Here is a 17,592-nt window from a genome sequence, read left to right on the forward strand (position 1 = left end):
CTCTCTTTTGTTCATGTCCCTCCCTCTTGCTCATTTGAACCCTGTTCTGTTTTGTCTCTTCCTCTCCTGTTCTTTTTCTGTCTTTCTGTCTTGTCTTTTCTTATCCTAACATCACCTCCGTCTTTCTGCCTTCTGTCTTCTCCTATACGCTCATTCACAAATGCAAACAGACACAAAGAGAGACAAGTGCAGGTCCCTAGACAGCTGGTCTTGCGTCACAGAGAGCGCAAGTCGAGCCTCTTCTGTATGCAGTTTAGCCAGCTCAGCTCTACAGCGTGCAGACAGAGGAGGAGAGGAGGTCAGGTGTGTGTGTGTGTGTGTGTGTGTGTGTGTGTGCGCGCACAGGGTGAATGATCGCCTGGATATTTCACAGAAGATAAGAGGGATACAGATCTGTTAACCTTGGATAGCACGACTGGACAGCTTTAAATGAAGGAATCAATGTCTTTCCAGCCTTGACCATGCATCATTGTTAACAAAGTCATTGTGTTTTTTTCTGGCAATCAAGCTGTGACAGGAATCTACATGATTTGGTAAGAATAAAATTGTTTATATTTAATTTTCAATATATCGGGGAAATATTTTCAGTGCAGTTGTATTGCCATTGTTATGAGTCTGTAGTACCTTTGAACATAGAAAAGTAATAATTAATATCTATTTATCAATATTTTTGATGTAGTCTAAACATCCTCACAACTAAGATACTCAAAAATAGATAATTGTTCTAAGAACATATTTCTGATGATTTCAATGTTTCAGGTTTTCTGTGCTTAAGCACAAACCTCACAAAATGTTATTTATTAAAGAGTAATAATTGACTAATGTGGTAAGAAAAATACATTGAATTACATTTAATTAATTTAATTTCTGTTAAAGCCTTAATTTATATAGTTCATTCAATAAATGTAGTTTGTTTTATGTTTAGATGTTTTATTAGAAAAAACGTAAATACATTTTATTTTTTTTTTGGGGGGGGGGGGGGTAATTTGCTTCAAAAGCACTTTTATTTACAGGGCTGAATCTTAAGAAATAAATAAAATATTTATTTCTAATGATGCATTATAAGGCAAATACATTTAAATCAAGGTATGTTATATAAAAGTCTTTATAAAAAAATAATAATAATAAAAAAAATGACGATGCTGCTAAAAAGAACATTATTTTGTGTATTTGGTGTAATGAAACTTGTTTATACAGTTTTTTTTTTAAACATTATTTTTCAAATACCGTACATTATTGTTGCTCCTCTATGCCCCGCCTTCTGAAACGCATTGATTTTTACAAAACTCATCGTTCTGAAAAGTGAGGTGTGCTCTGATTGGCCAGCTATCAAGTGTGTTGTGATTGACTGAATACCTCAAGCATGTGACGGAAATGTTACGCCCCTTACCACATGGTGATGCCATCTCCCAGCACGACCAGACAAAAACAATAAAACCCATTACAAACTAGGCATTTGTAGCATCCAGTGGGGACATAATTACTGATTATAATGGCAAATACTGTATTTTTATGCATTGCGTTGCATCGCATCTTGCCAACTAAACATAAACCAAGTCTGCATTTGTGATCGGAAAAACAACAAACAACAAGCTCTACTCTACACTGCTCAAAACTCACGTTTGAATCATCAGTGGCAAATCCTTTACATATTAAAACGTACTTACAGACTGTGAGTCAGGATTATTTGTCAGAACACTGGCACTGTAGGCTACTCTCCCAGGAAATGTGTTGCACACATCTGAATATTTGGGTTGAACTGTTCTGCACTGTAAAAAAAAACTGTAATTTTACGGAATTTTACTGTTTTATTTTACAGTTTTTTCCACGTAATTTTGAAATACAGTTTAAAATTGTAAAATTACAGAAAGAGACTGTAAATTTACATATCTTATGTAAAATCACATGAAAAACATGTCAATGTGCATAACGTCCCAAAAATATTTTTGAAGATTTATTTCACATAATGCGCTATATTTATATGTAGTATGTGCAGTATGTGTGTGTGTGTGTACGTGTGTGTGTGGCATTAATAATATAATGCCATATTTTTTAATAGATTAAAAATATAAATAACAACTGTACAAAAGTTAACGTTCATTATTATTATTATTATTATTATTACTATTGATATAATATGTTGTATATGTAGCCTACATTGCGTGTTTGCATAAAAGAGCAGGTTAATCCTTTTTTGAACAGGTTTGTTGAAAAATCCTTCTCGAAAGAATCGTATTTCCAAAGTACTGTCAACTGACCACATCTTCTTCCGCTTGTCAAAATAGTTCTGCTCAGTTTGGTGTTTTATTACGGATTTATTCTCATAGTACCGTTTCATAATTTGATATAATAATATAATAATATGCTGATATTAAAATTAAAAAAAATAAAAAATGTAATATTCGAACTGAAGGAATTCCCGCCCTAGCGCAAGGACACATTCTCCTCCAAGCACGCAGTGGAGCTGCTGCGCGCGCAGAAGGAATAACTCGACCTTCAGTTTCACGGTCAATCTTCAATCTGAGGCGAAAATAAGCAGGTAAAGTTCATGTTTTCTCATTTTGGTCATTACTAAATGCTATTTCTACTATATATGAGTTCTAAAATTTAGAATGTTTACCTTTTTGAATCGTTAAACCAGTATTTCAAACTTCGGCGCTGACCAGTGCCGTTAGTCGTTAAGTGTGGGTAACGTTAACTTCTAATGTTATTTTGTCCCTGAGGGAAAAACAGGCTTACTTTAAGGAAAGTCGTTAGCTGGTTGTCTACGATACTGTTATTAAATATTATTATCATTTGTGGTTTAAGAACTCATAAATTTAACAGTTAGCTCAGTTAATGTTAAGTTCGAATATGTAGATGTTGCCAACTTTACCGAACTTCGACGCATAATGCAGTGTTTTTAATCAGTTTTGATATACATAATAGTAGGCGTCGTCTAAAAGCAAAAAAAAAAAAAAAAAATCATATTTTTCGAGGCGAGATTGGATGAAAATTCTGAATTTAGAAACAGACTCATTAGGACCAGCGCTTAAAGTGACGCGCGATTTGAAACGTTATGTTCGTCTGCATTTCTCCCTCTTCAAGCACTGGTTATTACGCTTGTATAATGAAATTCACTTAACTACTTTAATTTGTCTGCATGTTTTACTCTTTTACTTCCAGATATAGTCTTATTGAGGGTCTGAAATATCGTTACAGTCAGTATTTAATCACTTTTTAATAAATTATTTCTGTTGGTTACCCTTTATATCTGTCTATCGGTTAAGCAAATATTTAAAATATTAAAAGTGTTTCAAAAAGCTGGTGAAACCATTGACCAGTTAAAATTGTGAATGAAAAAACAATGTCTGCAGTGTGTCATCTGAGAATTCATATAACCTTGTAATCTTGTAATCTACGCCTAGGGAAAAAAGTTTCACAACTTCTGTTTTAATCACCCTTCTATAATTAAAGACTGTTATAGCTTATAGGGATTATTGATAGACTCACTGATAGGGATGAACAGGTGGCGCAGATAAGGTTCAGAACCATAGATATAAAACATTTATCAATATATTTCTTTGTATTTTTGTAGATTTCCTTAAAATTTCACATTTACATGCTTTTTTTCTCCTTACAGATAAGTTCAGTGAGTGCTAAAACCATGGTCAACATGAAAGGGTGAGTTGCAAAATGCAAAGATGTTCACATATTACACTTGTAATAGTTGTGGTGTTTATGGTTTATGAACTTTATGTTTTCTGTTCACCCAGTCATAGTTAACGACCACATCACCATCTTCTGCAACGCTCTGATGTTTGCTTCATACAACTGCTTGAACATTTCATACCCAGGAAACCAAGGAGAAACGCAAGAGATTGTGCAAAGGTAAAAACACACACTCATACACTCACTCTCACACATATCACACTCACACGTGTGTTCTCACACACACTCACACTTTTTCAACACACACTGAATTACGCATCCTTACATACACTCACTCTAACACACACACTCTCACACACAGTCACACACGCACCCACACACAGTCACACATGCCTACTCACACACACAGACACTCACATACACGCAGTCACACACACACATCCTCACACTCACATACACATTCTCTCACATGCATTCTCACACACACACTCAATGTCACATATGCATCCTCACACTCTCACATATACACACGGTCACACACACATCCTCAAACTGACACACTCTCACATACACACACTCACAAATGCATCTTCACACTCGCACACTCACGTCCACATTTGCACACATGCATCCTCACACACACACACACACACACACACACTCACTCTCTCAAATGCATCCTCACACTTACATACTCTCAGATACACACACTCTCAGAAACGTTTCCTCACTCATACACACACTCTCACACGCATCATCACACACACAGTTACACAGTTTCACATACTCTAACAAATGCATCCTTACACTCACACACTCTCACACACGCATCCTCACACACACTCTCACACACATTCTAATACAAACATCCACACACTCTAACATAGACAGTTACACATGCAACCTCACACACATTCTCTCTCTCACACACACACACTCTCACACGCATCTTCACACACAGTTATACACTTTCACATATTCTTACAAATGCATCCTTACACTCACACACTCTCACACACGCATCCTCTCACACACACTTCCTTATACAAACATCCAAACATTCTCACATAGACAGTCACACACACTCTCACACACACTAACATACTCTCACACGCATCCCCACACAACCTTCTAGGGCTGCATAATTAATCACATGCGTTTTTCAGGCGTGTCTCGTCATTAAAGTCGGTCCTGTGATTAGTAGTAAATATCCATCACCTGTTTTCAAATTAAGCAACATTTAATAAACAGAGCTGTAGTTCACTGACAAGCTATGCAGTATCCTGTTCATAATCTAATGCGATTCATCTGCAAATGCATCTGACAACTGCATGTGGTTAATTGTGCAGCCCTACATGCATCCTCACACTCTCATCCTCACACAACACACTCTCTTACATTGTCACAACCTTCTTAGTCTGCCTCACACACAACTACCTCTCACATACTTCTTCACAACATCCACCACAAGCATGCCCTTTACAAGTTCTTATTGTTCTGCTTTTATTTTAAATATATTCACAGCATATGGTACAGTCCATGTTTTATTACTAAATATGTTTTTTTTACTCAACAGATTCCTTTTTAAGATGAACCCCGAGAAGGGATCGAAAGTGGAGAAGACCACATCGAGAAAGAAATCAGCAGTCAGTCCAAAGGTTCTTTCACTGATTAACAAGATTGCGGACTTTGAAAGGATGGAGTAAAACTTGGAGTGTCAGATCTTCCTACATTGCCTAGCAGAAATTCTTGACAGTGTCAAAGACTTAAAATACTTGCTGATTATTTGCTTTCATGGTTGATTTTTTTTTTTTTTAATGCATCATCTGTTGTCAAGATGAATTAATCTGTTCACAGGTGGTTCAGTTTTAAGGACAAATTAATTCTTATTTTTTATTTGTTTACCAATTTGCTATATTGTTGCAGTTTTGAACAATTCTTTTGTGTGTTGTTGCAGTTATTAAATATATATATATATATATATATATATTATATACTGTTGCAGTTATGAAAAAAAACTGAATTGTATGTGGTTGCAGTTGTGATCTAATTTAAACTTTTGGGCTTATTTTTTTATTGGAATATTGTTGCAGTTTAGCTATAATCTCTATACTGGTATATTGTTGCAGTTTTGTACAAAGAATATTAGTAAATTGCAGTCCTGAACAAACTATTTGTATATTCTTGCAGATTGGTCAATAAATTATTAAAACACATTTTTGCACTTACGGCTGATTATTTGAATTAAAGCAGTGTTCAAACTTTATGATAATTTAATGGTTTTTTTCTTATTAACTTTCCACAATATTTATGTAAAACATCTTATCAAACATTAAAAGCTGAAGAAAATACAGAAAATATGTAAAATTACAGCAAAAAACTGTATTTTTGAATTACGGAAAATTACTGTTACTTAATGTGCACGTTATTTAACGGTAATTTTCCGGCACCCCAGCTGCCGGAATTTTACCGTTTTTTTACGGGATTTTTTTTTACAGTGTGGAACAGGGTTGTTAATACAACTCAACCACTGATTTCTAGTTGTGATCTCTTTTGGAAGACTAAACAAAGTAGCTTCTCTTTCACAAAGAAACACACAGCAACTCAACGACATTGCAGTGGCGGCAGCAACAATACTACAGCGAGAATAAAAGTAACACCTTCTTTCTTTGCGTGATCATTTGGGTGGTGTTATGCAAATCTTCTCACTCAGTGACATAGACATGGGGGCATGTTTGATCGAGGCGTTTCAAGAGGTGGTGGACGAGTCTTAACTTTTATAAAGAATATCTCTTTTGGGTTTGAGACTTTATTCTTCGCAACTTTAGGGATCTTATCTATTCACGAACAGATTGTAACACTCCAGAGAGAAAGGAAAGCTTGAAATCGCATCATATTAAAGGGTTTTAAAGGGGTCATAGGATGCTACATGCAAGAATGAAGACAAGAATGACAAGAAGCGACTGAGGTGTTCTGTTGGATGTTATAACGAACATAGCAGTCGCCATTTACTCCCAACATCTGAGCCACTGAAGATATAGTGGATTACATTTGTTTTTGAAAGCAATGCGCCCCCAATCTACCTAAATGTGTCCATGTTCACGTGAATCATTCGAGGTCCAGCTTCATCTACAGAAGAAGTGAGTGTAAGGTTTTTTAATATTAATTTAAAAATAGCATTTCCTAACAATGTGCTAATTAGCAAGTTTCACAATAAATGCAAAAAGTAAACCGTCCCTCAGAGAGCGGCTGGAAGAGAGGGGCGGGTTCAGCAGAGCTCATTAACATTTAAAGGGACATGCTACAGAATGGCTTGCTCTGAAAAGAGGTGTTTTTGACAGGGTAAAAAAGGTATTTTTTACACTACCTTTGAGAAATTTTAACCAAACTATGTTACAGACTTTTTATTAAGACCCAAAAAGAATGGACCCTTTTGGCATCCAATGACCCCTTTATTATTTATACAGTTGTAATATTTATGGATGTTTGGAGATTTTGCTGGGAAATAAAAGATAAACTCATTTTATTTTTTATTACTATGATTATTATGAATTTAAGATATTTTGCTGATGGAATGTCATTTGTTTTATTTCCAAAACACTTTTGGAGGCCTCACAGTGCTGATGAAACACTATCCATTTGGACTGCTTTCTCAGGCAAAACAAAAGAAACCTTTATTGTATTTGTATGTCATCATCAAATTACAGTGCCTTCTTGTCTGATATGAATTTGCCAGTAGCACTTCAGACATTCTTTATTAAATCACAGAAATGAACCAGATTGCATGGAGGAAAGACAATCATTGCCCAGTTTAAATACATCCATGCGTAAACACAACAATCAGCATCTCCAAAGACTTTAATACGATGGACTGATAGACCACAAATCTCCACGAAAACAATACTTGCTTGATGGATGCAAAGATGCATTTCTTTTTAGTTTTAGAGCTGCAGCTGCTGTAGTATTTCTTTGTGGTTCTGTAAAATCCTCTATTCGTGACCATCAGCATAACAATGATGATGTTGTTAGTGATTTTGCTGTCAACAAAGGATGACTTTGAAAAATGAAGGGTTAGAGATCGCTGCAAATAAGAACAATGGGTTCCTTCAGACTTCTTCTGGCCTTTCTAGATTTGGAGATAAACAGCGTTGTTCCTTCAGTCTCTCCGTCTATCTTTTGGTGCCGCTGTAGTCGTAGTCATTGTAGTCAATGCTTTTAACATGCTCTCTTGGTAGTATTAGGTTATCCACCTGTGGCCCTGCACTGCAGACATCTGATCCTGGTCTATGAGGCATGAAGAGATGCGGACAGTGTCGCTTTTCTTCTGAATGCATAATTCATTTGCTGGACAACAACTGCAATGCATTCATCTCAGCATTAGAATTTATAATTCAATATATTTTTATTTGGAAATAAAAAAAAATGTATTTTGAATATGTTATGTTTTGTTGGGTAGTTTATATGACATGTCAACAGAGCTGGGTAGTAACTGGATTATGTACTCAGACTCTATAAATTAAGTACATTTTATAATACCTATTTTAAAATACTCATTATTAGATTACAGTTACTTTTTACTGATTGCATGCTTACATATTATTCACACAGTAGCAATAAATTATTCATAATTTGATTCTCCCAGATTCTTCTTTTCCATTGTTTAAATATTCAAGTCTTCCACACAAAAAACTGTCACCAGTCAGGTGGCTATGTTACACAGAAAACCGAGAGGCTTTTGTTTTAATTAAACTTATTTATGATGTAATACATTAGGCCTATTAGCTTTACATTAAATTAACTTACTGCAGTTCCTTCACGAACACTAGTTAGGGAATATTTGACATCATGTGATGTTTAATGTAGCGTACTTCATTTTGTTAACGAATGGAATATATTTTCTTATTCTTTGTGTTTTTTATATAAATATGGTAGGCCATACAAGATTATCCTTTTTAAATTAATGCAATCAATGAGTTAGGTCAAAAGTAATCTTAAAGTATTCAAAAAGTAGTTTGATTATATTACCTGGAATGTGTATGGATTAGGCCATTGGCTAGCAGACCCCCACCTGCTGTTAGCATTCCATTGACCCCCATTCATTTTGGCGTCACTTTGACAGCGAATAACTTTACATCTGAGACGTTTAAAGACTCCATTTGTCCATTAATTATTTCTAAAGAAACACAAAAATGTATAGAAGCCTCCATTACCTTGTATCTTACGTTATGGTCCCGTAGAAGCAGTTTTTGTAAAAAATAGGCTAACGATTGTGTCATAACCAGCGACTCTCTGTCGTACAGTAGAGAAATTACCATATGGACAGGAGGAGAAGCTCGCAGACAATCTTTTACTGTCTATGAGGCTATCGGGGGACGTGGAGGCATTAAGTCAAGAGAGATAATTAATCAGAATACTTACCAAAATTTGCTCCTGTTCCGCTTGCCTGGAAGATTCGATGGGGGATTCAGATTTCTCTTTGCACAGCGATTAGAAGATATACAGGTTGCTCACCTGACATCTACGTCATCAAGCTCAGTTTGAGTCTGCACAGTACGCCCGACCCCCAGGAAGTGCGTACTTCTAATTGACTTCACTTGTCTTCGTTGAATCCAATGGGGTCGCTGTGTCCATTTCTTTTACTGTCTATGGTCCAAAATGGCACCCTAAACCCTCACAGTCTTCTGCTGCGTCTCCACTTTCATGATGTAATGCCGCTTTGACTGTCGGGTGAAAGTCTGCTGCGAAGCTCGCCCCAGTGCCGGCTCGGCATAAGTTTGTATCGAGGGCACATAACGGCCCGCAAAGGGGGCGCTTTCAAGCACCCTTCTTAACACTAAAATTGATGATTGGGATGCCCTATGCTCTCATTGACTCTATAGGCTGTCTTTTGAATCATTTGGCAGAAACGCATGCTGTCGTTTTGACCAAAGGCAACTCGCACCATCTAACGCTTCAGTTATCAATTGTAGTGAAAAGACTATGGACTTGGAGTACTTGGAGTACAATGTTATCCTTTGGACTAGGATAACATTGCTTCCCTTTTGAACGTTCACTCTTGTTATGTATGGGAAAACTCCCTTTTTCCAGTCTGTTTGTGTAGCTGCAATGGTGCTTCAGCCCAACAGAAGGGATGGGCCTGACCATTATATAATTCTGCCCATAGCGCTATTCATCAGATTACTCTCCTTCAGCGACAAAAATCATCTCTTTGTTGACTCTTCTACAAGAAAAAGCTGTGAAAGAAGCTCCAGCTCTGCTCACCACCGTGGTAAACCCCTCTACTGCAGCGGCTCTCACCACCATTGACGGCGCTGAGGAAAAAGGGTACACCAAACCCCCCCGGAGAAAGCAATCTCCGCACATCTATGCCCACCATCTGCCCTCAGTTTAAAGGGCCATGCAATGCATCCATCTGAGCCCTGCAGGATCACCTCGTCCATCACCAAAAGGGCTTATGCAGCAGCTGGACAGGCCGGCTTGGTGCTGCACACAATGGCAATCCTTCAAGTGTTTCAAGCCAAACTTCTCCGTAGCATTGACAAGTCTGGCCAAGAGCACCAAGAGGGCTTTAAGGAGCTGTGCACAGATGCGCGCTACAAAGGCCACAGCACAAACCATCGGCAAGACCATGGCCAGCCTGGTGTTGCTGGAGTGCCACCTCTGGCTAATGCTAACAGAGATCAGGGATGCCGAGAAAATGGCCTTCCTCCCCACTTCCTCCCTAAACGCACTGGCACCACAGCTGCGGGCCGCAGCATCAGCTTCAGCGGAAAACGGAGCCTGCAATACTCTTCCCTTTCCCAAAGTGTGAAGGTCCCCACCCAAGAGTTGTGCTGGACCCTGAGTTGCAGAAGCCATCCTGAGGTACTAGAGAGGAAAAGGAGGGGCCTCGTTCTCATCTCGGCCGGAATACCCCCAAAAACAGCTCGCCTTCATTCCTTACCTCTTCAAACACCTCTGAGAGATGGAGTTTAGTTTTCAGCAGGTCACATCCTGCAGGTGCAGCGCATACCCGAATATTTTACCACTGTGATAGTGGACCCACATACTTTAAAGAGCAAAATTACTCATCCTCTCTCAATCATTTATACGAATGTGGACTCCCCACTTTTTCAAGGCGAGCTCTCGTTCGAGAAAATAAAACCTCTCGCCTCCCAATACACGGCCTGGGTATCCATTCCGGGAATCTTGAGATGTGTTTCGTAAACACTTTGACGAGGCTACTCGCTACAGTTTGCTCAAAGACAGCCCTTTAGAGGCATTGTTCAAACTTCTGTCCTAGAGGTGCAAGCGCTGCTTGCAAAAGGCGCTGTGGAAATAGTGCCCCCAGCAAACAGCGAGTCAGCCTTTTTCATATGCTACTTCCTTGTCCCAAAGAGAGACGGTTGGCTCAGACCCATTCTAGATCTCAGATATCTGAACAGCTTTGTTATGCGGCAGTCATTCAAGATGATGATGGTCAAAAAGATTCTCATTCATATGTGCCCAGAGGATTGGTTTTGACCCTGGATTTGAAAGATGCTTTCAAATCCACAAAGATGCACAGACCATTTTTCAGTGTTTGAAGGAGTGGCCTATCAGTACCCAGTCCTTCTGTTTGAACTGTCCCTGGCCCCACACACTTTTACGAAGTGCACAGATGCTGCTTTGTCCCCTCTCTGTCAGATGGGAATCCCCGTATTGACAACCTCGACAATTGGCTTATTCTAGCCAGATCAGAACGGGAACAAAACCACATGCGGCCCCTTCAATTTTGGCTAAAAGCCAGAGTCCTGACCCACGCTTGGCGGTTGGAGAAATTTCCGGTCAGGGTGGACCACCGCTATACCGTATAGAAGCTGTGACCCCTGGAGGACCACTCAACTGTTTCAGACAGGAGTGGGGATGTGGGTTGCCTTCAGAAGGAAGTTATGATCGGAACATACACGTCCAAATCCAGATCATCAGGCGAGTCAGGGAAGCCAAATGCTCCCTCGTCTTAGTAGCTCCGCATGGAAGAACCAGGCTTGTTTTCCAGAGCTGATGCAGCTCGTAACGATAGCCCAATTGTCCATCCCATTGTGGAGGGACCTTCTCTAGCAAGCGAAAGGTATGATTTGGCATCCCCGCCCAGAGCTGTGGAGACTTCATGTCTGGTACCTCGATGGGCCTCTGATAGGCTCCCAGCAAGAGTAAGCAACACCATTCTTGAGGCAAGGGCACCATCTACGAGATGGCTCTATGGCCAGAAATGGACAGTATTCCTCAATTGGTGCTCTGCGTGGCAAGTGGACCTGTTTTCATGTGCCGTGTCCTGCATGCTGACTTTTCTGTAAGAGCTGTTGGATAAGGGGTGTGCCCCATCCACACTCAAAGTATATGTTCTGGCAAATCGCGGCAAATCATTCTCTCGAGGTTGGCCATTCAATAGGCAGCAACAACTTAGTCGTTACATTTCTAAAGGGCGCGAAAAGACCTCCTCGGCACGGCCCACCGGCTGATTGTCGCCATCTACCTTTGCCAGATTCTATAACTTAGACATCCCTGCCCCTGCAGGTGTGGATTCTATCTGTCTAACCCAGGGGTAGAAATGTTCAGTCCTAGAGAGCCACAGTCCTGCAGAGTTCAGCTTCAATCAAACACACCTGAACAAGCTCATCAATGTCTTCAGGATTAATAAGTCTATAGGGAGGTGAGAGTTTTTTTAGGGTTGGAGCTGAACTGTGCAGGACTGCGGCTCTCCAGGACCGAACTTGCCTACCGCTGGTCTAACCTCTCATGTGGGTAGTTGTTTCTCATGCCCTCAGCTAAGTCCCTTGAATGATCTGATGAATGGCGCCACGGGCTGACTTATATAGCGGTTGGCTGGCTGAAGCACCATTGGTTTGTGCAGCTACATTTAGGCCTGTTATATTTGTTATGTTAAATATGCAGTTATATGACATTAGATTAATTAAGAGATTACATTAAATATTTTTAAATATAAACAAAATATTAACCTGTTGACAAGTGGTGGAGACCAGTGAACCTTTTATCATATTTAATACACATGCAAGTAATACTGTACATCATTATTTAGTCTTGAAAAACAATACATTATTAGTATGGTCAAAGCCTTGAAATTCATTTGACTTCCGTTTTGTTACAAACATCTTATAGTCACTATCAAATCTTAGAAGTCCATGACTTTCAAGCGAAAAATGAACTATGCATCCACTGAGGGGTAAAAATGTGTCTGCTTCTCATACTTTATTTCCCTAAGGGCTTTTAATCCAAAAATGTGCACTCAAAAGGGGTTTCTCAAGTTTTCAAAGGGATACTTATGTTTACTTTAAATTTCTTTAGAGAGGAGTATTATTGTTTCCTATTTCAGTGGAAATAAATTGTTGATTGGAAATAGAGAATACCTTTAAATAAATAGTGACCTGCTACATCACTTAAAATGAAAATATTATAGAATTCCCCATAGCTGAATTACCTGCAATGCCACTGCAAATCCCCACATACATAAGATGTTTAGCAGATGTAGACCGCGTGGCTGAACTCAGGGGAGAAAAGCAGTTGAGTGAGAGCAGCAGTGTACCTAAATAATTGGGCACTTGAGGAAATGGTGATGAATATCTCTTAACACACTAGAAATGCTTCCATAATCAAATGTTAGCAGCAGAGGACTCTGCATATGTAGGCACACCGCATAGCACAGCACATTTTACTGTATTTATGAAAAAGGGCCTTAAGAGATAATGAAGTTGCATTTAGTAGCACTAAATGATTATTAAAGTGTCTTTCTCGTTGTTACAGGGTTTTCTTTCAGGGTCCAACCAGGCAGCTATGATGGTTGGAAAGTCAGTCAGGCAGTGGAGGTCCATCGGTAAGGGACTGATCCTGGGTGCGCTCCTGACCACCTGCATGATTCTTTTGTACTGCCTGTCGGCCCCAGAGGTCCAGTTTGGCCTGCAAGAGTGAGTTCCTTAATGTATTTTGAACAAGAATAATGTACACTACAACTGAAAGCAGTTTATTCCATTTATTTCTGCAACCTAGTAAATGTTTCAGTGGATTAGAGCAGTATTTTGGTGTGAATTTCATGATGACATAGCCAGGAAATATTTCATCCTGCAATCAAAATAAAACAAAAATTATTCATATATTCATAAAGAAAATAAACCAGGTCTGCATTGTGATGTTATTTTCACGACAGTTATTAAGATAATTTCTCCTTAATTCTTCTGTCATTCTATCTTGACGGCTGCATTTATTTAGTAATATTATGAAAAGTAATATATCTATCTATCTATATCTATATGTCTATATGTATATATATATATATATATATATATATATATATATATTATTATTATTATTATTTATAATATATTATATATATACATAACAAATGTATATTTTAATTACAATCTTTAAGTATAATTATTTAATTTGATACAATTTTTTTTGTGAATTATCACGATTATTACTTCAGTCTTTAGTGTCATATTTCTTGTTATAAGCAATGTTTAAAACAGTTGTGCTTTTTAATATTTTTTATGGAATATTACCATTTTTGATGACTTTCATAACATTATACATTTTTTTTAATTCTCACTTTTGATCTGTATAATTCATTAAAAAAATAATAATAATAATTAATTAAAAAATCCATCTATACACCTGCTTAGTTTTCATTTAAATTGTGCCACAAAGCATATTATTTTTTTAGTTTTATGTTAGAGTAAAATGTGGATAAAGATTTTCTCACAAAAACATTTTTTTTTGTGTGTTTGTGTTTATCTGTTTAAAGATCATAGTAGTGAAGAACTCATTCTATAAATGATATATCAGTGCATCTAAAATACATTCTCATTACAATATTTTTGTAATTTTTTTGTTTTCAGGGTCCCAGTACCTTACTCATGTGCTCATCGCCCTTCTGCCGTCCACTCCTCAACGATCTCTAACAGCTCCCATCATGCCTCTGGGCAGCGAACCTGCACTCCTCAAGTGGACATCATGTTCATGAAAACCCATAAAACAGCTAGTAGCACTTTCCTCAACATTCTCTTTCGCTTCGGCGAAAAACACCACCTCAAATTTGCCTTCCCCAACAGCCGCAATGACTTCTTCTACCCTTCCCCTTTCCATCGCTCACAAGTGAAGGACTACAGGCCCGGAATGTGTTTCAACATCATCTGTAATCACATGCGTTTCAATGCTGCTGAGGTGGCCAAAGTGCTTCCAGCCGACACCTCGTACATCACAATCCTCCGGGACCCGGCTGATCTCGCGGAGTCCTCGTTCCACTATTTTGGACGCGTTGTACCTCTCACTTGGAAGCTTTCTGGAGATGATAAGCTGAGAGAGTTCCTGAAGGATCCGAAGCTCTATTACGACCCAGAGGGATTCAATTCGTTCTATCTTAAAAACTTGCTTTTCTTTGACTTTGGACAGGATAATAACTTAAATCCAGATGACCCAAAAGTGGACGTGGCCATTCACGCAATCGCCAAGCGCTTCCATTTGGTAATGCTGGTGGAGTATTTCGAAGAGTCACTCATCCTGCTCAAGGATGCACTCTGCTGGGACATGGAGGACTTGCTTTTCTTCAAACTCAATGCCCGGAAAGGTTCAACTGTGTCTAAACTGACCCCAGAGCTCAGGGCCAAAGCACTGGAGTGGAACGCCATCGACTGGAAGCTTTACCAGTATTTCAACACCACATTCTGGAATAAAGTAGACACTTACGGCAGAGAGCGCATGGCGAGAGATGTTGCAGAGCTGCGGCGCAGAAACGCAGAGATGGCTTCTATTTGCATTGAAGGAGGCCACGCTGTCGATGCAGGAAGCATCTTGGAGACATCCATGCAGCCGTGGCAACCCATAGGTGAGAAGTCGATTATGGGATACAATCTGAAAAAGAATGTGGACAAAGCGCATGGAAAGCTCTGCAGGAAGATGCTCACGCCAGAGCTGCAGTATCTCACTGATATGGGTGTCAACCTGTGGATAACAAGACTGTGGGGTCGCATAAGAGAGATCCTTCACTGGTAGCTCAGAAGAAATGCTTTGCTTAGGTGAAAGGTCAGCACTGACTTTATGGGAGCTTGTTTCCGCCAGATAATAAAAGATTAAAATCTCATTGTGACTTTTAGCTCACAATTCCAGCTTTTTTTCTCACAATTCTGAATTTATGTCTCACAGTAAAGACATTTTTATCTGATTTGTTTCTTCCACAAATTACACTTTTTCTCATTAGAATTGCAATTTTTGCAATTAACCTTTTTTTTCTCTTTTCTTTTTTTTTTTTTTTTTTGATAAAAACTATATCTCGATATAACTCTTTGTTGTTTTAACAGGCTTATTTCTAAAATTTAAAAAATATGAATGTTAATGGTGAATTTTTATCGTAAACATCTGACTTTTCTTCTCAGAAGTTTGTCTTTATTTATGAGATATAAAATACAATAAGATTTTTTTTCTTTTTTTCAGAGTTAGAATAAGTTAACATATCACAATTCACAGTTTATATCTTGCAATGCCTTACCAATCAAAAAAAGTGTCTAAATTTGGGAGATATATACTTGCAATTCTGAGAAATAAAGTTTGAATTGTGGAAGAAAAAAACTGCAGAAAAAGAGAGAGAAAGTTGTGAGATTTAAATTCTGAATTGCAATATATAAACTCGCAATCTGGAGAAGACCGAATTGTGAAAGAAGGTCTGAATTGCAAGATAAAAATTCTACAAATAATACAAATTCTAGCAATTCTTCAAAAAAGAGTTGGTGTTTTCTTTTATTCTGTGGTGGAAATAAGTTTCCATAGACTTGTATACAACCGACCAAAAACCTGTTTTTCTGTGTCAGAAAGAATTAAAAACATTAAAAGACATGACTGAATAAAACATTTTCATATTTAAATGAATCTTACCCAAATAAGTGGTGACAGTCACATCTTTAACATGTAAGTTTTGTGTTCAGATATGTACTGTATGTCACCGCTATGTATTGCATGTATGTAGTGTGTGGGTGCTTGAATCAATCATCAAAATGACCTCATTCTTTGAAGCTCTTATAGTCGGTGCCAATGGCAATAGCAATAATAATTTCTTGAACTGGTTTAGATTCATTCTGAACTTGAGCTTTACTGTTATCATCACATGAATGATACAGTAAATAACTCTGGCTTGGATGTTGAGTGGAGAGGTGCTTTTAAGCTGAAATGTGATGATGTCTTGGGCTTCACGTGGAAGAGGCCTCTGAGCAGCAATGAAATCCATGAAAGATGACAAAATAAAAACTTTGTGTAACACACTCCTGGCTCGTTCATGGTTCACTGTCACTGTTAGCACAGATCTATTCTGAGATCAGAATGGATAAATGAATAAACACAACTGATTTCTATTGCCTTTTTGTATATGTTAATATATACATTCTCTTCTCACAAGAATAAAGCTGAAGTGCATTATGAATAGGATTGACCCAGGTTAGACTCTTGCAGAAAACCTTCTTGCAGTGGAGCTGTTTGATAATGCACACTGACCTTTCTCCGTACATGCCTTAAAAAAGAAACGTTCAACAGAAGATGGCCACTTCATAAATGCATTTCAGTGTGTTATGTACTGCAACTAAGCCTAGAAGAAGCACCATCCTAAGGGTAAGACATTTGATTGATTTTTATTTTCTATGTTTTGGAATGTGTGTGTGTGTGTGTGTGTGTCTGTGGGCATGTTTTTGTGACATATCAGGACACAACTCTGTATAATGACATGGGTATGAAACAGGTATTACAAGGAGAGGGTGACTTATGAGGACATAACCCATGTCCCCATTTTTCAAAACCATACAGAATGAGTTGTTGTTGTTTTTTTTGAGAAAGTAAAATGCACAAAGTTTCCTGTGAGGGTTAGGGTTAGGTGTAGGGTTTGGTTTAGGACGATAGAATATACTGTTTCTACAGTATAAAAACCAT

General features: G+C 38.2%; 1 protein-coding gene across 1 annotated transcript; it reads left to right on the forward strand.

The window, feature by feature from the left end:
* Nucleotides 1–71: 71 nt before the first annotated feature.
* On the forward strand, nt 72–16,914 carry gal3st1a (galactose-3-O-sulfotransferase 1a). Its single transcript, XM_052555322.1, has 3 exons — nt 72–533; nt 13,432–13,592; nt 14,523–16,914. The coding sequence occupies exons 2-3, from the start codon at nt 13,462–13,464 to the stop codon at nt 15,673–15,675; spliced, it is 1,284 nt and encodes a 427-aa protein (XP_052411282.1). The 5' UTR covers nt 72–533; nt 13,432–13,461; the 3' UTR covers nt 15,676–16,914.
* The last annotated feature ends 678 nt before the right edge of the window (nt 16,915–17,592 follow it).

This window comes from Carassius gibelio, chromosome B5 (assembly GCF_023724105.1).
Source record: "Carassius gibelio isolate Cgi1373 ecotype wild population from Czech Republic chromosome B5, carGib1.2-hapl.c, whole genome shotgun sequence".
Taxonomy (NCBI): Eukaryota; Metazoa; Chordata; class Actinopteri; order Cypriniformes; family Cyprinidae; genus Carassius; species Carassius gibelio.